We start from the raw sequence: 24,882 nt of genomic DNA on the forward strand, positions 1-24,882 counted from the left end.
GTTGAATGAAAAAACTATTGGAGAGGGTAAAAATTGAATGTGTGTTGAATGATTAGGTGGAAGAAAGAGAAAATGATGTGGAGTGTTGGGAAGTGAAAAAGTGGTGTTTAATGTTTTTTTATCATTGAACATGGTCTAAGAGTAAACATAGAAAATCAATATAATTTGTTAACCAATTTAATACTAAAATCAACTTTCTTAGGGCTTGTTTGACCCGGCTTTTTTTTAGAGTTTATGCAAACAGCTTATGCAATTTTTATATATTATTATTAGTTTGTTAAGGTAGTTTATGATAAATTTTTATTTATTCGCGCTGTGTACAATAAACTTGCAAGCAAGCTGACCAATCTCTCTGATTTTCGCATTTCTCGACTCAGCGATGAGGAGATATTCAACCTGGTAGCAGAAAAGTTTTCTAACCTCTCCGATGCGGAGTCACAACGGATTTTGGACGCCGTACTCGATCCCCCACTATATTCCCTACTAGATTTCTCTTTGGCACACTTGGTCTATTTTTACATTTAGTTGTTTATCTATAATGTTGTCTGCAATTACTTCTCTGCCAATATTGTATTTATGCTAAAGTTGAAAATGTCTATTGTAGTTGATAATGACAAGAGTCTGTCGTAAATAGGAGTCTTTCTCGCTGGCGAATAGTCCATGTAAGTTACGTCTGCAAGTTCCTCATTAACAAGCTCTTCTTGTTGCTTATTTACTTTTTATTTTTTTTGAGGCATTGTTGCTTATATTTACTTATATTTCATCTTCTTTCCCATTAGCTTTATAATTTCTACTATCGCCATTTACTTGAGGGGTGAGATACATGGTTCCCTCTGTCTTCACATTCTGTCCATGAAGCATATATGTATATAAATCATAGATCACAATCAGGGACGAATCCAGAAATTTTAGTAAGTGGGGTCAAAATTATAACGTAAAAAAATATAAATTGTTATTTATATAATTTTAACATTTTCTTATACAAAATTACTTATTTTAGTTTATTAATCAATACTCTTAAGATACTCATTAGTATTATAAAGGCTTAATTAGTCTATTGGTCCCTTAAAGACATTTTAGGTTTCACAATGGCCCCTTAAAGAAAAAAAAGGCTCGGATTGGTCCCTTAAAGAAAAAAAGGCCCGGATTGGTCCCTTAAAAACATATATGTTTGCCATATTGGTCATTTCCGTTAAATTTTAAAACCAGATATAACAAAAAATTCCAATGGTTAAAATTTTAAAAATTAATAAGGTTTTTGGTGGACCACTTACACTTAATGGCATCCACAATCCAGTCAACTAAAACTAACGTTTTTTTGTAAAAAATTGACGGAAAGGACCAATTGAGAAATAGATGTGTCTTTAAGGGACCAATCCAGACCTTTTTTTCTTTAAGGGATCATTGTGAAACCTAAAATGTCTTTAAGGGACCAAAAGACTAGTTAAGCCTATTATAAATTAGTCTTATTAATTTTATATTTGTTATAATATAATAAATTGACTATATAAAAACGATGATACCAAATATATGGGGTCACATTGCATAAATAATACTAGTATTAAGTAAACATATAATAGGCAAGTGGGGTCGGCTGACCCCACTGCCCCCACACTAAATCCGTCCCTGATCACAATCATCATATATTAAGTACATTACAAGGTTTCATTTGTATTGACAACATTTGTTTAGTTATTTATATCATAGTTGATTTTCTTCTATGTGCATGGTTTATCTCTTTTGCCTTTTGTTATTATATGAAATCCTAATTATATTCTTGCACTTGGATGCAATAGCTGCAGGGCTTTTTGTTGGCTGCATTGCTGTTTTTGTTGCATTTGCCAGAAAGAATTAGGATGCTATTGATGAGAAGCAAGCTCACTCAGTCAACAACAGTCAACACAATTCTGTTACTTAGAGTAGAAGCAACTAGTTAGTTACTAGTTAATCATGTAATTTGGCTTGAATATGCTTTTGTATTAGCTTATCTTTCTTTCCTAAACTCCGATATATATGGAGTTAGTGTATTCATTCTCAATTCAATGGATCATTTTCTATCATCAATTCACTCTCATATTAGATGCTTTGATATTTGGTGTAGTAAAAATGTAGAGTTCTTGTTTAACTTTTCTTCTAGTTAAAGAGGTTTTTGAATTACAACCTGTATTTTTATTGTCATCCCTTAAACAGATTCAATTTTAACTTTAGTCACTTTTTTTTTCTCTTTTTCCTTCTTTACTTCAAATTTTAAATCCATTTGATTTCTCTATAGTACAATATAGGACAATTTCATTTCTTTCATTAGAGTCACAAGGGAATACATGTAAGTTACTATAGGGTGTAATTGGACCGGCTTGGATCGGTTTTGAGTGAATCCAATGTCCGAATCAATGAACTCTTGATTAGTTCGGTTTGGTTTGGTTTTTAGGTTGTTTTATTGCACTCTTTTAATTATTCCAAGCCACGGTGAACTAGAATTTTATATATCCAAGTACTAGAATTCAGTCTTGCTACGATCATCCTCTTATATTTGTGCATACACGTGTTTTTGAGTGTGTATATTGTGTCTGACTGTATGTGTTTAAACCTGTCTTTATCGAGCACTTATGTTAGTTAAAGTATAGATGGCGGGCCATATTACAAGGTCGAGAACTCTGCAGCTGGAACAATCAAGGGCTAAGTGGACAACATCACTCACTAAGATACTTGCAGACCTGATGGTTGACCAAGTACACAAAGGGAATAAACAAAACAATTCATTCAATAAGAAAGCATAGAAATATATTTGTGATGGATTTTACAACAAAACAGGTCTGAAATGGGATAAGGAACAACTCAAAAATCGACATTCAGTGTTAAGGAGGCAGTATGCGATTGTGAAGTCCATTCTGAAACTGAGGACGATGAAGATGCAAATGACCCTCAAACAGTTCAACCACCTACAGCAACTTTTAGTAGTCGGAAACGAGGACGTAAAGGAGTTGATAATGCTATTGCAGACGCAATATTGGAGATGGCATCTGCTTCAAAGATGAGGGCAGCTGCCATAGAACAACTTAACTCTAAATACAGCATAGCTGACTGTATTAAGTACTTGGATTTGATGCAAGGTGTTGATCAACAATTATTTTTGTCTCCAACAAAGGATAAACGTTTAACTTGGTTGCACCGCAGGTGTGCTGTTGTATACAATAGATAGGTGAAAAATGTATGAAAATATATTCTTTTAATTGTGATATCGAAGTTAATGGATTTTTCAGTTTTCGGAAGAAAAAGAAGAGTGGACAGTAAGTTTTACTCTTAATATCTTCATTGTATTGATAAATGCACAAGTATAAGTATATAATATACACAACTAGTTGTAGAAACCATGATGAATGTAGCTGATAAATGCACAATCAAACACAGTTTAGTTCGAATTACAAAGTTTAGTGGTAGAATTTATAAGTATTAAGTTTGACATTTAAGCAGTAGGGTAAGATGCTTGCATAGCAATGCCACATATTCCTTCAGCAGCTTCAATTCCCCTTTGCATCATAATGTATCCTTCTTCACCCCAATCAGTTCCCCATGAGTTCTTAACCAACCAATACTTAGTTCCATCATTACTGACACCATAACCCACCGCAGTGACACCGTGATCCAACTCAGTTCCGCATGAACCAGTAAAGACGCCACTTTTGTAAAATTGAAAGTCAGATCCACTAGCATCAATGGCTACAGATATTGGTTGATTTGCCACAGCTTTCTGCAGTGCCTGCTCACTGTTGGCTGGGACATCTTCATATCCTGTAATAGTAACTGCTTGGACAGATGCTTTGTTTGCATTGCATGTTCCGTCAACACCTTCATAGGGGTATTGAGCTTCGGTGCTAAGTCCGTGATTTTGAATTATGAATTTGAAAGCATCATCCATAAGACCACCCTCACATCCTTGGTCCACACCTTTTGTGTCACAATCAACAAGTTCTTGTTCTGATAAAGAGATTAATTTTCCAGTACTCAACTTATGAATTCCTTCGGTTGCTGCAACAGCAGAAAACGCCCAACAACATCCTACAAAATGTAAATTAGAGTTAGCTGATAATTCAACTTTTTATCACATAGAAAGAATTAAATGTGTTACTTATTCGATAAACACTTACCACATTGACCTTGGTTCTTCACAGGCGTCACCGCTCCTTTCTTCCTCCAATCCACTGTGGATGGGATTCCACTTACATTTTCATACTTAAAGCTAGTTGTCCTTGTGATTGAAGAACACATATGCCCCTTGAATTTGTTCCTAGATGCTATGAACTCCTCATTGGTGAGGTCTGCAAATTGATTAATGCCTAGTTTGTATGATTTGGTATCATCAGCATTGTTGAAAGTTTCAATGTAATTCACGTTTTCTTTGAATATCTTGAAACGCGTCTCCCTTTCTTGATGATCCTTATAGATTTTGCCATACTGACTCATCCATTGTCCATGCCTCTCATACATAGAGTCATCTTGGAGAGTGCGAGAAGTTACTTGAATAGCAAATAATCCCAAGCAAAAAAGCAATGCTAATGAAATATGATATAATTGATTATTGGCAGCCATGGTAGCTACTAGCTAATGAAGTGTGACAATATTGGGAACAAATAACTGCTTTGATGTTGGTTAATTAGCAGTTAAATGTTGAGAAAGATGTGTGGTGCTTGTACTAAAGAATATTGTGGTATTTATAATAGGCAAAACAAATTTCAGTTTCATTAACATTCTTGTATAGTTTTTAATTTGAAGCTTAAAACAAAATTATCTTCTATGACTATACGTGCCTGGGAGAATTTTGTGAATAAGACCCTTGTGTATACAACACGCTGAAATACTAGTCTAATCCAACGATGCCGTGTGCGTTGGACAAATTTTGGATAATGAAAAGCGAAGGTTTGACGGTATAATCAACTCCATGTACGGTTAATCAGATACATTATATTTGTAATCAATCTAAAAAATAAAATTTATCTTATATTAAAAACCAAATGGAGTACAATACAAGTCATTCATTTTTGTGTTAACTCAGAAGGTGTATTATGTGTCAATAGAATTGAATGACAGATTTGATTGTCATTTAAGCCAGCAGTGGCAAATCTTACTTAAAAATGTTACGAGGTGCGGTGAAAAAATAGAATAAAAAAAATAAAAACAAAAGGTGTTGAACCCAGAACAGAACCCAAAGGTTGTCTATAAGGTCTAAGAAGATCCATCCCTGTAAGCCAGAATATTGTATATTATTTTCTCCGTACTAAATTATAAGCCGTTTTCGGAAAGAAAAAAAATTGTACCAAATTATAAGTCGTTTTATATTACTAAGAAAACATTTAATTTTATTTGACTATTTATTATTTTCTCTTATGTGAATTCTTCAATTTATCATTCATATACTATTAATGAAGGACAATTTTATAAATTAACTCATAATTTTTCTTTTCCATACAACAATTAAATTTCTTAATTAATAAATAGATAAAAAATGTCTTAGTTAGTATCTCTTTGGACTCTCAATATTAAATTATGAAGATATATTTGAAAAATAAATAAAAAATGTATTTGATTTAATAACTTAAAGTGGGACTTATATCACATATAATTTTTTAAAATAAACTAATATATAAGAATAAAATTAGTAGAAATAATACGTGAGTATATTGTAAATTCTAAAGTATTGTGAATATGAGAGACCCCATATAGTAGATGGATCTTCCAAAAAATAGTGCATTTTTTTAATAAGTCAATTCATTTGGGATCCCACATATACACTATTTTTGCTATTTTAAGATGATTCATTTTGTATCTGGCACATAGAATTGCAAAACATTGGTGGCATTTCAGGGTGTGGTTGAGCACATCCACATAGGAACCCACTCTATGCTTACGAAGCATTGTTGTCCAACTTGGGAAGCAAGTCAATCAACTTGCACACTCTATATAGTTCTCCAGTTGTCAATAAGACTTAAGAGTACACATTATTTTGCTTAGTTTTGGAGAGAAAATGAGACGAAATTAAATAAATATATGAGAGAAAAATAAAAGGAAATAATTGTTCTGGTAAGTGTGTAGTGAGTTAAGTTACATATTATTTGAAAAAGTATAGGTTGAACAATATATATAAGTCAGATAACTCATAAACTTAATACCTTAAAATTTTGAATAAAAATGTAACGTCCAACTCACTTATATAATTATTTTTAAGTCTAATGTGGATGGTCCGATCTCAGACTCCACTCATTACACATACTTTTTTTTTTTATGTAATGGAAAATAAAACAAACAACCACTACAAGAAAATATCAGATTAGCTACCAAAACCTTGCTACAGATATCTTTTCAAGTTAACTTGTAGTTGCTTAGCCACAAATTTCCCTTCATCCATTCATTCCTTCTGGAATGACAGTTTCCAATAAAAAAAATAACATTTCCTCAAAATAAATAGTAAATAAATAATAAAATACATATTGTCATTCATTTAATTTCCTTTTCCCCAAATTTCTCTCTCTCTCTCTCTCTCACCGTTTTCGATTCCACCACCATTGCGCTCGCTCTCTATTGTCACCGCCGTCGCCGATTGCTCTCCGTTGTCACCGCCGTCGCCGATTGCTCTCCGTTGTCACCGCCGTCGCCGATTACTATCTGTTGTCACCGCCTTCTCCATTGCCAAATCATCTGCATTGCGGTTTGATTTTCTTTTCTCTCTCTCTCTCTCTTTCTCTATCTCCGATCGATCTCTGAGTTTACGTCATCGCAGTTTTGGTTTCATTTCTCGCAGTTTCGGTAACGTCACACTCCGATTTCTGGATTCACTTTTGGTCTCCAAACACGTGAAATCCTTAGTCGAAATTCGATCCAGTTTGACGCAATTCCTCAAATCTGAATCAGTATCCATTATTCAATCAATCACCGCAGAATACATCAACAGTAAGCTTCTCGTTGAAGATCAAGAGGTACTTCTACGGTAAGCTTCTTCATGTATTTAATTTGTTCGTATTTCACACAAAAAGTTTTGAAATCGTAACCCTAGGAATAACATAGATCTAATAGTGTTGTAATGATTCAATTTCTATATCAATTGTTTGTATAACAATATGCTAATTCGTATTTTTCTTTTGTGTTTTCGAATTTCAATTTTGAAGAGTTGTTTGGCTTTGAGATACGAGGCTTTAGTTATTCGAGAAATCAAATCCTCTAGGTTTCAATTGCTTCAAGTTTCGCCCGTAGAATGGTTAAAATTTGTGGAGGATGCTGTGCAAAACGATTTTCATGCAGATGCAGACTTGCAGTTAAGGTAACGATCAATGCACTCTATTTGTTTGTGATAACGTGAAATTTGAGATTTAGCTTAGTTAATGCTTTTTCTCAAACAGGCTTATTAGTTTTGAATAAATTGAATGCATGATATTATAAAATTGTGATGTAAAATTATGTAGTCTTTGATACTTTTGGTTTGAAAATTGAAATTTCAGTTTCTTTTGTTTGTGTTGCTTAATTACTGTTTGACAAATAGGCATGTGAAAATGCTTTGCGTTGCATTGGGAATGATGATGTTCAACCCTATTTGTTTGTGAAAATGCTTTGTGATAAGTCCCTTTCTGCACACAGGCTTTCTTTGACTTCACTGTCCCTTCTGTTTGATCTTCCTGAGTTCTCTCACCTTGGCTGGGGCCACTGGTTTACATTGAGGGACTTAGAACTTGCAACAAACAAGTTTTCAAAAGCGAATATTATTGGTGAAGGGGGATATGGAGTTGTTTATCAAGGCCAGCTGATCAATGGGAATCCAGTGGCTATTAAGATGCTACTAAATAATCTGTGAGTATTGGCACTACTTTTAATTGAATTGCATGATTACTTTATATTTCCAGTTCTAAAGCTTTGTGTTTAAGTATATTGTTTCATGTTTTATTAGCATGTTTGTAAGCAGCTAGTTTCTAATACTATTTATGCTCATCATGCAGTGGACAAGCTGAAAAGGAATTTAGAGTGGATGTTTAGGCTATTGGGCATGTGAGGCACAAGAACTTGGTTAGACTTTTGGGTTTTTACATTGAAGGCAGTCGCAGGTAACCATACCATCTTGGTCTATATTTATTTGTTGTAGGCTTTCTTACATGGGATGCTCGGATTAAAGTTCTTCTTGTTTTTGTAAAAACTCCCTTTTTACTTTTGGTGAGTTTCATTTTACTGATCTTGTGATTATTTTGCAGGCTGGCTTACTTGCACGAAGGCTCACAAGTCGACATTGGAGGCTGCCATTACCGAGGTATCTGATCATATGTTCTTTAATTGTCATATATGGAAAATGAATTTTGTTTTAACCTTTCCATGCATAATGATCAAATTTTAATCATGGAAAAGTTTGTAGAGAGGTAATGGTTATTTTGTAATAACTAGGTTGATTTTCAATCAAAATGATCCTAAGTCTGCGAGTCTCTTTACTTTTGGTTGACACTCTTATTTTAGTTAAAGAATTAAGAGAGGTAATGGTTCTATTTCATATATATTATTGATGCATTACAGGACACGTCTAGTTGTTTACGTATGTAATAGTTGATGAATTTTTGTTGCTTTATTTCTTCTTTGATCATCAATCTTAGTAACCTCTTCCACTTTTAAATTACCCTTATGTGACTAGTGGCAGCGTGGCCTTCTGTTTTTACGATTCCATGAATATTTTTTAGTTTGAGTGGCTTTTGGTTTTCTATTGAATGAAGTGAATGGTGTTCTTATTGTACGCCTCCTTATGGTTATCTAACTAAGACATATCTTCACAATTTGGCATGACTGCAGTACATGCAGCAACCAAAACAGAGGGTGAGACTCTTGTCATGGAAGACAAGACAACTTTTGGAGGTGAGACAACTTTTTCTAAGCTTTGTTCAAATTTATCAGGATTTTATTTGGCATTTTGATTTTTTAATACTTCTCTTGATGTGAACTGTTAACATATTTAACTTGAGTATCCAAAAACTGTGAAATGTCTGAAAGCATAGGAGGTGCCTTTGTTCTTATTTGATGTTTTTCTAACTCATTTGTGCAGTAAAGATGAATATGTGTAGCTGTTTACTGTGTTTAATGATTAATATCTAAGTTTTACTTTTCTTTCGTTACTGGTATATATGTTAAAAATAATTGTTGTATTACTTATATAAAGTAAAGCACTTGTTTAGTTCTAAAGTTTTAATTTTAATGAGTGAAACATGGTTATGTAAATCAAAATTTGAACTATGTTATTGACTTTGGAATAGCCCCCACCCCCTCATTCAAAATCTGATTTAGTTCATTCAAAATCCGATTCGACATTTCTTCCTTTCCTTGCTGTTTACATAATATGTTTCATAATTATTATGTAGGTTCGGCTGATACATTACAATCTGGGTTATTTTAACGTGTCTATTTTGTGGTATGAGAGCAAGGACTTGGGTAGTGTCTATTATCAGATGGTTGAAGGTATGCGCATAATCTGTTAGCAAAATCGTATAATTTGCTGAGATAGCATTTTTCGAAATTTATGGTATCGATGAATTATTCGAAATTTATTTGAGCTTTAATTGTGATCAGGGCAAGATGGATCTTGGGTTAGTCTTGTGGAGGATTGTATCTGACATTACTAAGGATAGGAAGGTCCTTAAGAAGATCTTAAAGGAAGGAGAGGGATATGAAAGACCAAATGATGGAGCTATGGTTCTAGGTACAGTTTTGCTAATAAAAGCTTTTAAATGTTTTTGTACTTTGATTTCATTTGTAAAGGTAAGAATATTATGTCTTCATTTTCATTAGGTTTTTTAGTTTTGACAAAGTTAGAGGATATACTTGATTACCTATATAATGCTAACATGTGTTTAGTTACTTTGTTATGCGTAAAATTTAGTCTTGTAGTTGTATGTAGTTGTAAATCATGTTGATTTAATTAGGCTTATTTCTATTTTTTAATAGATGATAAATAATTTATAATTAGCTTGAATTTTGGGCATGAATTCATAATCAGCATTTTATAATTATATATTTTTTTTAAAAGCTTGGATTTGGCTGCGAAATCGCTAGGAATGTGTAGCTAGAGATTTATTGCAAAATCGTTGTGAAATATCCTAGCAATTTAGTTAGGAAACATAAACGTTTGAACATTATTTAACTAGGCATTAATTGGGAACTAGCTAGGATATTCTATATATTAGTTGCAAATTAGCTAGGAAATGTTTTGATAGGTGATTTGCCACCCAATCCATGCTACGCCCTATACTGTTGCTAATTCACAACAAATCTGTAGCTAACTCTGTTTTACTAGAGATTAGCTACGAGTTGACTACAAAGACCGTCGTAGCAAATCCCGTATTTTCTTGTAGTTAACACTGAAACAAAAAAAGAAACTAAGCTCACGAACGAGCAACACCCACAACATCAACCATCAATATGAGACTGAGTTAATGAGAACAACTACTCCAAATCTTCAAAGCATATATCGTCAGAGGAAGCTCCAATCTTCGCAAGTCAATCGACACATTCATTACCCTCTCTAAAAGTATGCTTAAAAGAGACATTTCAATTCTTGTTAGTAGAGATGACAAATTTGTTAATTTGAAAAGATGAAGTTGAGAAGTTCTATGAAAAACAATACACGTACCTTTTAGGAATGAACAATTAGAATCAATTATCTTATGTACACCAATTCCTAAATTGTGATTCTAAATGTAATTAATGGCCTAATGATGTATGCATTATATTAATGCTATCAAGTGCATTGCATGTAATTGGCATAGAGTGTGTGTTGGCATTCAAAATACGCAAGTTGTTATTTTGAGCAAAAGTGGCAATACATAAAATTTTGGGAACCAAATGTTAATAATTAAAGACACACTAGTTACTAGTTAAATGGTCAGCCTCATGATATAAACAAAACCTTCTTGGTCCTTATCCCTAAATGTAAAAACCCTTCTTCTCCAAAAGACTTTAGGCCAATAAGTCTCTGTAATGTGATCATGAAAATCGTCACGAAAGTTATAGCTAACCGGTTGAAGGCGACATTGGCTGATGTTATTGATATAGAACAAAGTGCTTTTGTCCAAGGTAGATTGATTACAGACAACGCTCTTATTGCAATGGAGTGCTTTCATTGGTTGAAAAAGAAGAGAAAAGGAAAGAAAGGAGTTATGGCTTTGAAACTTGATATGTCAAAAGCTTATGACCGTGTCGAGTGGCCTTTTATACATCAAACTCTTTTATCTATGGGGTACCCAAACAAGATGGCAGATCTTATTTTACGGTGCATTTCATTTGTGTCCTACCAGATTTTGATCAATGGGCAGCCAAGCAAGTCTTTCAGTCCAGAACGCGGATTGCGTCAAGGCGATCCACTCTCACCATATTTGTTTATTTTGTGTGCTGATGTTCTTTCAGGTTTAATCCATAAGGCCGCAAATTCAAAGGAGATTCATGGTATCAAAGTGGCAAGGACAGCACCTCGGTTATCACATCTTTTTTTCGCAGACGACAGTCTCCTTTTCTCTAGAGCTTCCTCTCACGAAGTTTCAACAATTCTTAACATCCTTGCTACCTACGAACAAGCATCTGGTCAAATGGTGAACCTTGACAAATCAGAAGCCTCCTTTAGCCGAAATGTGCGAATCGAAGACAAAGATATGATCTGTAATATGATGGGTGCAAAGGCAGTGGAGGCTCATTCAAGATACCTGGGTTTCCCTATTCCTTTTGGGAGATCTAAAAAGGCTGTCTTTTCTTTTGTCATGGACCGGGTTTGGAAGAAGGTAAAGGGGTGGAAGGAACGATTTCTCTCTAGAGCGGGGAAAGAGACTCTCATTAAAGCTGTTGCGCAGGCTATTCCAAATTACATTCTTAGTTGTTACAAGATGCCGGTGGGATGCTGTAAGGATATTGATTCTATGTTGGCATAATTCTGGTGGGGTTCAAATGAGGAGCGAAGGAAGATTCATTGGATGAGTTGGGAGAGACTATCCAAAGCAAAACTAGATGGGGGTATGGGTTTCAGAGGTATGGAGGATTTTAACAAAGCTTTACTTGGAAAGCATTGTTGGAGACTTGTGACTGGGGAGTCCTCGTTACTAGAGAAGGTTTTAAAGAGTCGGTACTATCCAAGAGGAAATTTTTTATGCGCAAAGGAGGGCTACCAACCTAGTTATGGTTGGAGGAGTATTCTTAGTGCACGTGACCTTGTTACTAAAGGGGGAGTGTGGAAAATTGGAAATGGTAGTAATGTGAGAATCTGGAAGGATACATGGATGGCGGATTTAAAATGCATTGAGTCAAGAGGCCCAAACTGTCCGTTGCCGGAGGATGCACTTGTGTCAGACCTTATTGACGTTGATACTAAGCAATGGAAGCGGGATATGATTTTCTCTTGTTTTAACAGGCAGGTGGCGCAAACTATTATTAGCATTCCTCTTTCCTTTAGACTACCTCAGGACACGTTAATTTGGAATTGGGAGAAGGATGGTGAGTACTCAGTCCGTTCAGCCTATCACCTCTTATGTGATGAAAAAGCTCGACTACAACCTGGTCCGTCTTGTCCTAGGAGAAGCAAACTGTGGAAGGAAATTTGGAGAGCCCCGATACCTAATAAAGTTAAGAACTTCTTGTGGAGACTTGCTAAAAATATCCTTCCAACTAGAACAAATCTTCATAACAAAGGTATCACTCTTGATTTACAATGCCCTTTGTGCTTTAGGGAGGAGGAATCCTCACAACATCTGTTTTTGAAGTGTGATATTTTTAAGCTTACTCTTTTTGCCTCCCATCTTGGGTCCCATATCCCTATGAATATTGATCTTCATGATTGGATTTTGGAATGGTTATTGTGTCAAGACCCCATGGGTGTTCAATTATTTTGTGTGTTGCTATGGAAATTTTGGGCAGGAAGAAATGCTGCTGTGTTCAATGGTGTACAATTGGACCCGGGACGCCTGGCCATTGATGCTATGAGTTTTGTCCATGATTTTAATGAAGCAAATCCCCCAAGGTGTAGAAGAGCTCCAGTGGCACATGTCCCTATCCAGCCTGGCATGACTAACCCCATTTTCTCTCTGTTTGTTGATGCTGGTTGCAGCAATTCTGGACATACCGTTTGGGGACTGGTTTTGCGTAACTCGGATGGCGAAACAGTCCTAAGTGCATGCAAAAGAGAAGACTTTTATGTTGATCCGCTTATGGCTGAAGCACTAGGGGTTCGTTGGGCTCTCCAACTCGTCGTTGATCAAGGAATCAACTCTGTTTCTATTTATTCTGATGCTGCTAATGTGGTAAATTGTATTAATAGAATTTCTAGCTTTGCTGCTATTAATTTAATAGCTGAGGATTGTAGGAAGCTAATGAATAGGTTGACAAATGTATGTGTTTTGTTTGTTAGTAGAACACAAAATTCTGATGCTCACAATTTGGCCTCTTTGGCTAGGATTATGGGTAATAGAACTTGGGTAGGAGTTGTTCCTCTTTCTTCTGGTTTTTCTGTTGCTGCAGCTATGTCTGCTGAACCTTGTATCATTAATAGCTGTGTTCCAGCTTATTCTTAATGAAGTATTTTTAACCTCAAAAAAAAAAGTAGTAGTACTATTACTAATAGACAACGTTTCTAATTTGTCTTTCTCAAATGTGTAAGTTATGTAAAATCAAAATATAAAGGATTTCTCAAATGTGTAGGTATTTGAAATTCACACGACATATATCATATCCATTCGAGAGATGACTGTATGCCTTTCCAGCTTGAACTACTTGGCATAGCAACAAGTTGGATATTGTCAGTGGCAAAGCTAGCAACAATTTTATGAGAAGGTCAAATTTAAACAAAAATAAAATATGTAATAAGAAAATCACAATATATATCTTTTTTTTTCTTCTTTTCTTTATTGTAATAATTACTTAACTTCATAATTTAAATATCTCCAAATTCCACGTTCCAATAAGTGGATGTTTCGTCACTTCCATGGCAAGCCAAAGAGGAGTGACCCCAGTAACCTACCGTACCATTTTCCGGACATCATTCGGGTTTAGTTTAATTAGTTTAATTTAATGTTATTGGAAGGAAAACAAAAACATCACCTAATATTAACATTTTTGTCTTGCTAACTTGTATCGTTGGACACTCTTTAAATACTTTAAATAATAAATTTATACGGATTTTTTTATGAAAATGTGTGAAATTAAAATGTTTAACTTTTTGAATAAATAATAAATTTAAAGAATGACTTGAGAGCACTCGTTAGATTATATAAAGCTTTTAAAGTTCACAAAATCATACGATAGTAACTTTTGAAATATTTAAAAAATACTTAAAACACACATGATAACTAGTCACTTTACTTTCCTCAACTTGTTGCCATTCTATAATTTATACGCTCTCTCTAAAGTGTTTAAATATCCCAGGCCTACTTTCCTTCACCAACAACACAATCCATTCCCATTTGCTTTGCCACCCTTTCTCTTCTATATCACTTGATTAATTCTACTCATATCCCATAAGCTATTATCCTTTCATTCCTCAACTACACATACATATAGGAACAACATCACCAAAATCCGAACAAAAAAGTAGTATTTGGTTAAGTTATCAAGATGGAGAGCCACCACGATCTTTCGCCACCACAAGTAGACACATCTCGACCGTCCATGGGCTTCCCACTCGGCACTGCCCTCCTCTTGCTCATCATCTTCAGCTTAAGTGGCATCTTCTCATGTTGTTACCATTGGGAAAAGTTTCGTTCACTCCATCAATCTCTCTCCGATCTTGAGGCTGCACACACACGCGCCCACATCCAATCTCTACCCTCCAAGTCCAATCCTCAATTCAAGGTAACAATTTGATTATGGTGGCATTTATTCTTAATTTGATCATAATTTTACTAACACATTCGCAATTCGAAATCAAAATTAATTTTATGTTAGTAGTATTTTAATATTTTATTAAATAAACAAATACTAGTGTTTAGTTGTTATGTACTTACGTTACTATTTATTATCTTTTACAATAGATTTTAATCTTGTTGTATCTAATTTTGAATTTAAAATTTTGTTTCTTGGTGAATAGGAAATGGAGATGGAAAAGAAGGAGCAGAGCTTGACGGTGTTAATGCCAGGGGATGATGTGCCGAAGTTTATAGCTATGCCTTGCCCGTGTCAGCCATTACGGCCAGAAGAGATTATTGTCAGCGTGGAGAAGCCACCGCGACCACCATAGCAAATTAATTAATGATTAATCATAAATTAACTTGATGTGTATAGAAGAAGTATTGTGCATATGCATTGCCACCAATTGTTTGTATTTCGATCAACAAAAATCACAGTAATTTAATGTGATTATGACAAACTCGCTATAATACTAAAGAGATACGGACATCGAAAAGTGTTTGATTGTGGGGATGAAATTTACTGTTACAACCCATCAAAGTGTTTGTATTTTCAAATTGGAACGAACCATAGTTTGCAGTTTGCGGGGATGAAATTACTTTTAAAATGTTAGTACTATTTGATTAGAATTTTTTATGTATGTAATTATTGATTTAAGGGAATCAAAATGCTTTTATTGATTAAACATCCAATTTGGTTTTCCCTTGGCTTGCATATATCTTTTTTCCCTGCACCATTATATTTTGTTACTGGGATTTAATTGATATGCACCGACGGTGTAAAATAATTTTACACTGTCAACCAATATCAACCATGTTTTCCGCCACATCACCCCACTCCACCCCACTTTCCTGATATGACATGGCAAAATAATGGTTTTTTATTGGACGATTGTGCAAAACTATTTTACACCGTCGGTGCATATCAATTAAACTCTTTGTTACTGTATATCTTACACTTATATTATTATTATTATTATATTTTTTTACAAGATTTATTATATACGAGATTAAAATATAAACAGACAGAGTAAACGAATATCACACAAACAACTAATAATATTTTATCTTTCTGCCACATCACCCCACTTATGTATGGTTATTTTAAAATTACTTATATGACATGGAAGAATGATGATTTTTCATTGGATGTTTGTGTAAAATTTCATTACACTGACTGCTTACCATCTTTAAACTCTTATTATATTACTATTATGGTTAATCTATACAATCGAGCAAGGCATAGGTTTGTTGGATTTTCTTCTTATTACAAGAACATCATTTTCAGCTATCCTACCCACTACACCATTTATTTCCACGTATAAAGGATCTCATTAAGTGATTTTTTAATAAAAAGTAGCAAATTAGATGTGCAAAAAAGTGAAAGAAAAGTCTACAAATAAAAGGGAGAAAAATACAAAATTTTGTATGATGAAAAATTTGTCTCAATGATAAAAAATTGTCGCACCATAAAACTTAACCCATAATAGTTGAACCTTATGGTTAAAAAAAAGAGTACATAATAATTGAGCCTTGGTATCGTTCTCGTTCACCCTTTGAGGGACTCATAACAAAGTGGGGCATATGCAATTCAAGAAAAATATATTATCTAAGATAGATATTATCATTCCTATCTTTGATGAGATGAGACGAGTAGTGATTATTATATATTGGAAATCCTTGCAAAAAAATTAGGTACAAACATTACATATCGTAGACCACAGCTATCATGCAATTGTACAATATCTTAGCACCATATTCCCCTTTTCATTATTTTGTTTCTAAGTTATATTATCATGTTCCCTTCTAAATTCCTTTTCATCATCATCAAATATTGTCTCCTCCTAAAAAGAGAAAAAAAATAATTCAAAGACCGCTATTTATTATAGATATGAAAAACTAATAATACAATGCTTAAATTGGTCATTCGCTTTCGATTCAAGGTTCAAGAGTTATTGTTCAGTGGCATTTTTTTGGGTCAGGTCGGTGTCTTTTCTGGTGGTTTGAAAGTTGAGGTGTGTCTTCTCATTATGGAATTAGGAGGTGGACCTAATTTAGGTTGTGTTTATTTTGATGTTTATTTTCTGAATCCCTTACACTCATCATTCACTTTCACATATGCGATTCTCAAACCGTAATTTTTTTTTTTTTTTTCTCATGTGATTCTCAAACCGTCATGTGAGTTTACATTTTCTTTTTTCTTGATTTCTTTCTATGATTTTCAGCTTTAGAGTTAGTCAGTTAGATAATTTACAAACAAAAATAGAAGTCAATGATATAATTAACAATAACATTGAAATTGAAACACATCATAAAGACAATAAAATATAAGTGGACATCATAAAGATACTTGGTTCATTTATTAGAAAATTGAAAACTAAGCTTAAATGTAATTACGTATTTACTTGTCCAATTCTGTGAGTATAAATGTTACTTTTCATAATTGTTTTATCACACTTTAATAAAGATTAACGGTCATTTTCCCGCGGACGTTTTTTTGATAGCGTACTGTTTTTTAAAACCTTATAACTAACACTCAGTGATGTCTAAATAAGTGATCCATTGTATTGAATAATAGAATTTAATCTTTTATTTTTCTAACAAAAAAAGAATTTCTCTTTTATTCTATGTTCATTGATTTGTTTCTAGCTCTATGACCTCATTTTGTCCATCAATAAGTTTCAACAGTCGCAAGTCAATCTCATGGACGACAATTCAGATGAGGGCTATGATGGTGACATTGTTGGGTTACCAGAGGACGGACGAGAATCATCCATATGGAGCTTAAGAACAATTCTACAAGTGAGTTGGACACCATATTTTTATCCAAAACTTTAAGGCGTTTGGTTTATGGGTGTCCTCTCATTCAGGGACGGAACCAGAAGTTTTGAGTAGTGGGGTCATTATAAAATTGCATCATTAAATAAATATAACATTTCATTTTCAAAAGCATAAAAATACATTATAATTGTTCTTTGGGACGTTCCATATTTTTTTTTTGTTTACAATGAGCTGGGAATCGAACCCAGGACTTATAACGTACTACCCAAACCCCTCACCACTAGACCAAACCTAGTGGCTTTATGTTCCATGTTTTGATAATATTGAATAATTTTCTCTTTTTCAACATCAAGAAAAATATCTCAATATAAGTAACTAAATAATTATTTAACCGGTCATCTCCCATAAATTTTTGGGTGTGGACAACTAAGTAAGTTTTGAACCGATTGTGTGGGGGCTTGAGTGTGGACTACTATTAAATTTATCAACTAATTTATTTGTTATATAATATAATATATGTATAGTAGTATAAAAAAATTCACATCAAAGTGGGGGCATAGGCCTACATAGTGGCCTTCCTAGGTCCGTCCCTGCTCTCATTTATAAAGTGTTCAACCTCCACTTATCTAAGCAATATGAAACGTAACCCACCTCACACCTGCCAAAGCTGACATTGGAGTTGAATGTGAAAGTCAATAGGTGTTTCTCGAGCTAATTGACTGAAACTTGTTGAATACTACAATTGCTTCTTTTATAGTTGTTTCACTTGAGGTTTTAATCAACATCTAGCTCTTAAAAAATCCCAAGTGTTGTAGCATTTACTTGTAGTTAATAAAAAGTAGCAATCCTCTCTTTTCTTGTTCCAAACTTCCATTGTAATAATATGTGAGTGAGAAATTTCTAGATGTAATGCATTTAGATAGTAGGCTTTAGAGAAACCTTAACTTCATTGTATTGTATCCATCTAGGTATTGATTAAGCTTGGAATATAGATCACACAGAAAGCAATATATGTTCACTGTAGCTCTTGAACATGTTTTGGAGGTTCCATAGAATAGAATGTATTTTGGATCCTTTGTAAATATTCCATTTTTATTTCATGATGATTAGATGTATATTCCTTTGAATACACAGAATCAAATTAACCTTAAATATCTCTTAATAACAAACAATCTCTTTACACCAGATGATCATGATTGAAGAATAAACTTGATCTATGGTAAAAATCTTGAATTTAAACCCTGAACCTCCAACTCTCTTGTAATCGTTAGTTCAACTAGTTTAACTAATTGAGTTATTCATCCCACTCCATACTGCTTATGTCCCTAAATATAAGATTTGGTTGAGAAATTTTCTTGTCCCTTTTTGTAACATCATATTTCAATTTTCAACCACATATATTATTTCTTTACCTACGTGCTCCTAATTATTATACATTTTTTTCTACATTTTACAATAAATATTACCATAAAACATAAATAAATTACTTTTCTTAAAAGATAAAATTGTTAAAACAACGTCCACTGTTAATAAATTTATTATTACTACAACTTTCTTAATTCTTGTGATTTAGTCAACAAAATACTATATATATATATATATATATATATATATATATATATATATATATATATATATATATATATATATATATATATATGGGAGGGATCAAATTACACTGGTGTAATATTTGAGTAATGTTACACCGCTCAATAACGCTTTAACGAATACAAATTTTACAAAATCCACCGTTTGATTGAAAGTTTATATCATATAGATCATCTATGTTAGAATTTATAAAAATCAAAAATCGTTTGATATGTTATTGAGATCGATCAAGATGAACAGTATTCAATAAAAACACATAAATCATTAATCTTGATTGGTCTCAATAACATACCAAACGATTTTAGATTTTTGTAAAAATTAATATGGATGATCTATACGATATAAACTTCCAATCCAACGGTGGATTTTGTAAAATTTGTATTCGTTAAAGCGTTATTGATCGGTGTAACATTACTCAAATGTTACACCGGTGTAATTTAATCCCTCCTCATATATATATATAAAGACGAAAACAGTAGTACATTGGATTAATGGCTCTCAGTTTGTCCAACTCTAGAGGTTAGTCCGGTTGGATTCCGACAACTATATGCATGATAGTAATTGGCATGGGTGTTGTATGTGGAAAATATTTTTTTGTCCATTTTTTGCCATATACCCATTCTAAATATCATCGGTTCATCAATCATCACCCATATAACCATTATTTTTTGTATGTGGAAAAGATTTAATTGAAAAGGAACAATCCATCTTATATGCCTCACAATAGTTTTTCACAAAAATTAGCCACGATTAAACAACGGTCAAAACTTCGCACCAAATACCAATTACATGGTAACAAAAAAACAACACCAAACATTTGCTTGAACTTGTGGGCCGGCCCACCAGTTTGACTGACCCCAGCTTTTAGCCCGTTTAGACTTTTTTGGTTATTGTTCCTTGTAGTTGTCCTTAATTGGTTATGAATTATCAACCCCATCTGGTAAATCTCTTGCCACTAGTATGATGACCTATTTGTATGAAAAAGTATTTTAATTATCTGTGAAATTTAGAATGATGTTCTTTTTTTATAATTAATGTTTACTACATATTTGATTATTCCTCATACTATAACTATTTGGATTTTGGACTTGTAAATATATGAATAGACTCACCTATATTATACGGATTTTATTAATTTGGAATTATAAAAGATCAAACTTTGGAGCATAAGTTTTAGTTAACATTGAATCAATGGAAAATATCCGAGTTTAGATTAAACATGACCAATTTTTCTTTAATTCATATACACTATGTAAAGAGTTTTTACATTAATTAATTGTCAATCAAACATAACCCTCAAATCTTTAAAAACGGTTTGATTTTTATCATAACCACCTTTAAAATTACACACATAATTGATCACAACGAGTTGATAATGTAAATTTTTTTATCCTGAGAGGCATAAAAATTAAGCTCAACAGCTCCCATATTATAATCATTAACCAGTTCTGATACCATGTCAAATAGATTTGAATCTCATCTCCAAAAACTACCTCAGAATGAGAATGCGCAAACACATTTATACATTCAGCGGTCCGAAAACCTGAGCAATGTTAAACTCTAAACAACTTCAACAACTTTTATATCACCTATAGTCATATAAACATATTCCTTATCTCCTACTAGCTAGGCTACTATCTTAATAAATCATTTTGACTAGTTGGAAGTTGGAACCTGTATCCATTTCATGTCTTTTACCTTGTCCATATTGTAACATGCATATCTTGAATATCCCGTTTTATACATGTACTGTACTCATTAATGTGAACAAAATCTTTGATATATTAGCATTTTTAACAGCATATCTTGAAGTCTGTACAAAAACGGTTTGATTTTCAATATTATTTTAGGAACTATATTTGCTCATCTATTGTAACAAAGTTTTTATTTTTTTTTAATGGTAAGGTTGAATCACTTTGATGTATCAAGTACTGTGAGTGATTAGTCTCACGTTAAGTAATACTACATAAATATGTATCAAGTGTGAGTGGTTGGTCTCACATTAATTATCGGTCTGTTGTTGCTCTAGACGTTTCTCCAGACTCTGATCAGTAATATGCAAATCACCCAAAATGTTGTAAATGTGTCTTTGTTTTGATGTTTACTGAAACCACTCAAAGATACCTGCTTCTCTAAGTAACAAAAAATTGTTGCTTACCTGTAATTCATGATATAATAAGATTCACAGACATGGCCAAAGATTATTAATGAATGTGTTTAGATATCTCAAAAGTACGTTTGAGTCAACTCATGCACTATATGGTTGGTTTGGTTACATTACACTGAAAGTCATAGTACTTTGATTTGTAGTTGACTTAGCATTAAAGTCACAGTACGTTGATTCGGAAATCACCAATTTACTTCAATAAACTTGGCTCAATATAATTGTTATTGTCCTTTAAAACAGGACCAGTAATTCTGTATAATCAAGTGGCGGGTCACAATTGTACAATGAACTCTAGTTAAAGACGAATGATTTTGAAGAATCCGTGTTTGAATCTGGTCGAAATAATTTTATTGAGTAGATTTTACTTTTATCATAAAAGTAAAAAATGTATGTTTCGGTATGTCAGAATCATAGTGAATTCAAATTTCAAACATTCAACTAACATTCTAGGCTTATGTTTGGTATCAGAGTCGGTGTGTCAGAATCACGGTGGATTATCATGATTTTTGAAAAACTACACTCTATAACTTCTACAAAATCACGGTGGATTATCGTAATTCTGACATATTCACCGTGATACCAAACATAAGCTAGATATGATCTTTCATGGAGCATCAAGTAGAGTACTAGCATTTTATGTGTTTGACTGGTAGCTCTGCAATTTATTTACTACTAAAAAGGTGGAATTTATTAAAATCACTTTGATTCCATTATCAATTTACTACTACTAAAAAGGTGGAATTTTAAGACACAGAGAAAGTGAAACTAGCTCTAAAATACCCTAGTGATTGCATTAAAAGTGAATGCATTAACCAAAGCCAACAACTTATTTGGAATCTCATCACAACTTTTTAACATCCTAATTACTTAAATTACAGAAGAGGAAATTTTTTCTTTTTTTCACCATCTGCAAATTGTTATGTCAGCTTTCCATCATTTTTCCTAGAGACATCTCCCACCATAACCTGCATTCCTGAATAGGGATTGCTTTATCTCTTCAGGATTCATACAATTTCTCTGACCATTTACCTAAATTCATGAAATCAATATGTTAAAAGAAGTAAGAAACATGTTTTTTTCTTTCAAATTACATGCAAACAATTATTGAGGATACTTAGTGTATGTTTGGAACAATAGTTACTTCTATGAAATCACATTGGCACCGTAATTTTCTTATTGTATGTTTCGTTTTACGGTTACAAAAATTCATGTAAAATAAATTCGTATGTAAATAAATTCATTTAAAAGTGAGTTCATCGATAATTATTAGGCTAAAAGCCGATTGTAGAGGAAAAAAAGTCCCAAATTCTAGTATGAGTAAATCAATTTTTACTCGAGAACATCCAAACATCTCATAATCAATTATACTTCTCTAGAATTAATTTTACGTCTCCAAAAGTAAAATCAAACACACACTTAAAATTCTAAAGTGTAGTTTGTGTCAAAATCAATGGCACATTGTGATTCTGCCAAATTCGCTATCATGCAAAGATGCGCGAAAAAGTTTTACTAACCTCTGAGCAAGATGCTTGCAATGAAAAATCATTGAAACTGCTTATAACACACTGATGAATCTCAAGGCCTAATGCTTCCAATGTGTTCACAGTTGATAGTAATAATCCTGGCTTTGTAGCACAGCATATACTAATCCTTGTGTCTTGGTCTCTCCTCTCAACATCAAACTGAAAAATTTATTAAAAAACATTACATTAATTACATTTATTCATGAACTTAATCTATGATTATGCATAATTTCAAGGGTTTGACATGAGTTACTAGTACTAAACTATTACCTTGGGGGAATTTCTTACCATTACTTCATTTGGCTTTGACTCTTTAGAAATTCCCAAAAGGTTTATTTGATTTGTTCCTTCTTCATCCATTTCTTCTTGCAACTTATTAATCCTTTCTAGAAGCTCTTTCATGTAATCAATTGTATCTCCAAGAATTGATGTCCTGTCCATCTTACAAAATTTGCATTTTTCTTGTTAGTTCAAATCACTTCAAACCAACTCGTACAACAAACTATGAGCACAGACACAAACACCAAACACAACACATGATACTGACACAGGTAACAATTTAATAAAATAAAATAGTTGAATGTAAATACATGTGTTATGTGTTGGTGTCAGTGTTGTGTTGAACACATTTTCGAACACCAGACACACATTCGATCTGAAATGTCGATACTACATAGCATACACATACAAATTAAATACATAAACACTACACATACACATTATATGTTTTGAATCACCTTGCTGATTTTAGGGACAATTGACCTAAGCATGGAAAGTCTATCATTCAACCTCTTTCTTCTCCTTCTTTCAGCCATAAGATTCTTTGAAGGCTGTCCTTCAACCCTTTTAGACTTAGCTTTTTTCTCACCACACAAACCCATATTAAAAACAGGAATCTCACTCACTTGTTCCTCAACTTTGCAACTAATTTCACCTTGTTCCAAACTCTTGTTCTCACTTCCAACAAAACCAAACTCTTCAACACTTTCATGAGGTAAAATTGGTGCTGAATCATCAAGCTCTGGCACTGAAAACCCATCAACAAAAGGGTATGATGCTGAAGCAGCATCAGTTCCATAAGGACATTCAAATCTATGGTCTAATGGTGTTGAGAATGAAGCAAATGATGGATTTAAAGATGGATTTATGAGAAGATTTTCATCAAATGAGTCAAAGTTCCAACCATTAGGGAGTAGTAGTTCATTCAAACCAGGTGATAAAGCATTCCATGTGTCTTTTCTTGGAGCTAGTAGCTCCTCAAGAAAACCAAGTTGAGAAAGCTCCATTTTTTCTGTGTTGTTTTCTCTCTTTTTTCTCTTCCCACTTTTGTGAACTAAAGAAAAAAAACAAACAGAAGAGTCTTAACAATGGGATATGAAGTTGAATTAGAAAATGGGAGGAGTTTCAATTTCTTTAAATAATGTTGTAATAAGTAATGAAATGAAAATTGCTATATAGTCCCTCTAATAATCTTTAACACGTTTTCTTACTCGGTGAAATATATGTGAGTCTGACTATCCCTTTGTTAGAAGTCTCACATTGACTAGAGATATGACATAAATGGTTGAGTATAGGCCTCACAAATTCTAATATGGTATCAGAGTCCATCCTAGATTCATTTGTTGTTTGTTGTGAAGACCTCTCATATTTGGGTCACCCGTTGTTGTTGATTCCACGTTCTAGCTTGTTCAGTTCTGGACGTGAGGGGGTGTGTTAGAAGTCTCACATTGACTAGAGATATGACATAGATAGCCTTTATAAGTGTAATGCAAACCTCAACTCTCAAGCTAGCTTTTATGGTTGAGTATAAGCCTCACAAATTCTAATACCCTATGCAGTCAAGACTTCCTCGCATTTACATAGTTAAGATATTACTGTCGTTCAATCAATCAGACACTTTCTCATATTCAAA

At 33.3% G+C, this 24,882-nt stretch overlaps 3 protein-coding genes across 4 annotated transcripts; 1 reads left to right on the forward strand and 2 right to left on the reverse strand.

The window, feature by feature from the left end:
- Positions 1–3,298: 3,298 nt before the first annotated feature.
- On the reverse strand, positions 3,299–4,709 carry LOC123903742 (senescence-specific cysteine protease SAG39-like). Its single transcript, XM_045953336.1, has 2 exons — positions 4,146–4,709; positions 3,299–4,056 (listed from the first exon to the last, which is right to left on the reverse strand). The coding sequence occupies exons 1-2, from the start codon at positions 4,585–4,587 to the stop codon at positions 3,464–3,466; spliced, it is 1,035 nt and encodes a 344-aa protein (XP_045809292.1). The 5' UTR covers positions 4,588–4,709; the 3' UTR covers positions 3,299–3,463.
- A 9,608-nt stretch (positions 4,710–14,317) lies between these two features.
- Positions 14,318–15,584, forward strand: LOC123903752 (uncharacterized protein At5g65660-like). The gene is made up of 2 exons (XM_045953350.1): positions 14,318–14,838; positions 15,074–15,584. The coding sequence occupies exons 1-2, from the start codon at positions 14,602–14,604 to the stop codon at positions 15,221–15,223; spliced, it is 387 nt and encodes a 128-aa protein (XP_045809306.1). The 5' UTR covers positions 14,318–14,601; the 3' UTR covers positions 15,224–15,584.
- A 6,549-nt stretch (positions 15,585–22,133) lies between these two features.
- On the reverse strand, positions 22,134–24,392 carry LOC123903751 (transcription factor bHLH93-like). 2 transcript variants are annotated; one of them, XM_045953348.1, is made up of 4 exons: positions 23,708–24,392; positions 23,241–23,411; positions 22,962–23,129; positions 22,134–22,476 (listed from the first exon to the last, which is right to left on the reverse strand). In XM_045953348.1, the coding sequence occupies exons 1-4, from the start codon at positions 24,254–24,256 to the stop codon at positions 22,390–22,392; spliced, it is 975 nt and encodes a 324-aa protein (XP_045809304.1). In that variant the 5' UTR covers positions 24,257–24,392; the 3' UTR covers positions 22,134–22,389. The 2 variants fall into 2 exon arrangements, with proteins under 2 accessions (XP_045809304.1, XP_045809305.1); XM_045953349.1 differs by having other exon boundaries at positions 23,259–23,411; positions 23,708–24,387.
- Positions 24,393–24,882: the final 490 nt, after the last annotated feature.

The sequence above is a fragment of the Trifolium pratense genome, linkage group LG2 (assembly GCF_020283565.1).
Source record: "Trifolium pratense cultivar HEN17-A07 linkage group LG2, ARS_RC_1.1, whole genome shotgun sequence".
Classification (NCBI taxonomy): Eukaryota; Viridiplantae; Streptophyta; class Magnoliopsida; order Fabales; family Fabaceae; genus Trifolium; species Trifolium pratense.

What these genes read in the sequence shown, in the direction of transcription:
- LOC123903751 (XM_045953348.1), bottom strand. Translation starts at nt 24,256, where the DNA reads ATGGAGCTTTCTCAACTTGGTTTTCTTGAGGAGCTACTAGCTCCAAGA. An exon ending in TTGTCCCTAAAATCAGCAAG is followed by an intron (nt 23,412 to 23,707) that starts GTGATTCAAAAC and finishes AAATTTTGTAAG; the next exon opens with ATGGACAGGACATCAATTCT. An exon ending in TGCAAGCATCTTGCTCAGAG is followed by an intron (nt 22,477 to 22,961) that starts GTTAGTAAAACT and finishes TCATGAATTTAG; the next exon opens with GTAAATGGTCAGAGAAATTG.
- LOC123903742 (XM_045953336.1), bottom strand. Translation starts at nt 4,587, where the DNA reads ATGGCTGCCAATAATCAATTATATCATATTTCATTAGCATTGCTTTTT. An exon ending in GAAGAACCAAGGTCAATGTG is followed by an intron (nt 4,057 to 4,145) that starts GTAAGTGTTTAT and finishes TACATTTTGTAG; the next exon opens with GATGTTGTTGGGCGTTTTCT.
- LOC123903752 (XM_045953350.1), top strand. Translation starts at nt 14,602, where the DNA reads ATGGAGAGCCACCACGATCTTTCGCCACCACAAGTAGACACATCTCGA. An exon ending in AGTCCAATCCTCAATTCAAG is followed by an intron (nt 14,839 to 15,073) that starts GTAACAATTTGA and finishes CTTGGTGAATAG; the next exon opens with GAAATGGAGATGGAAAAGAA.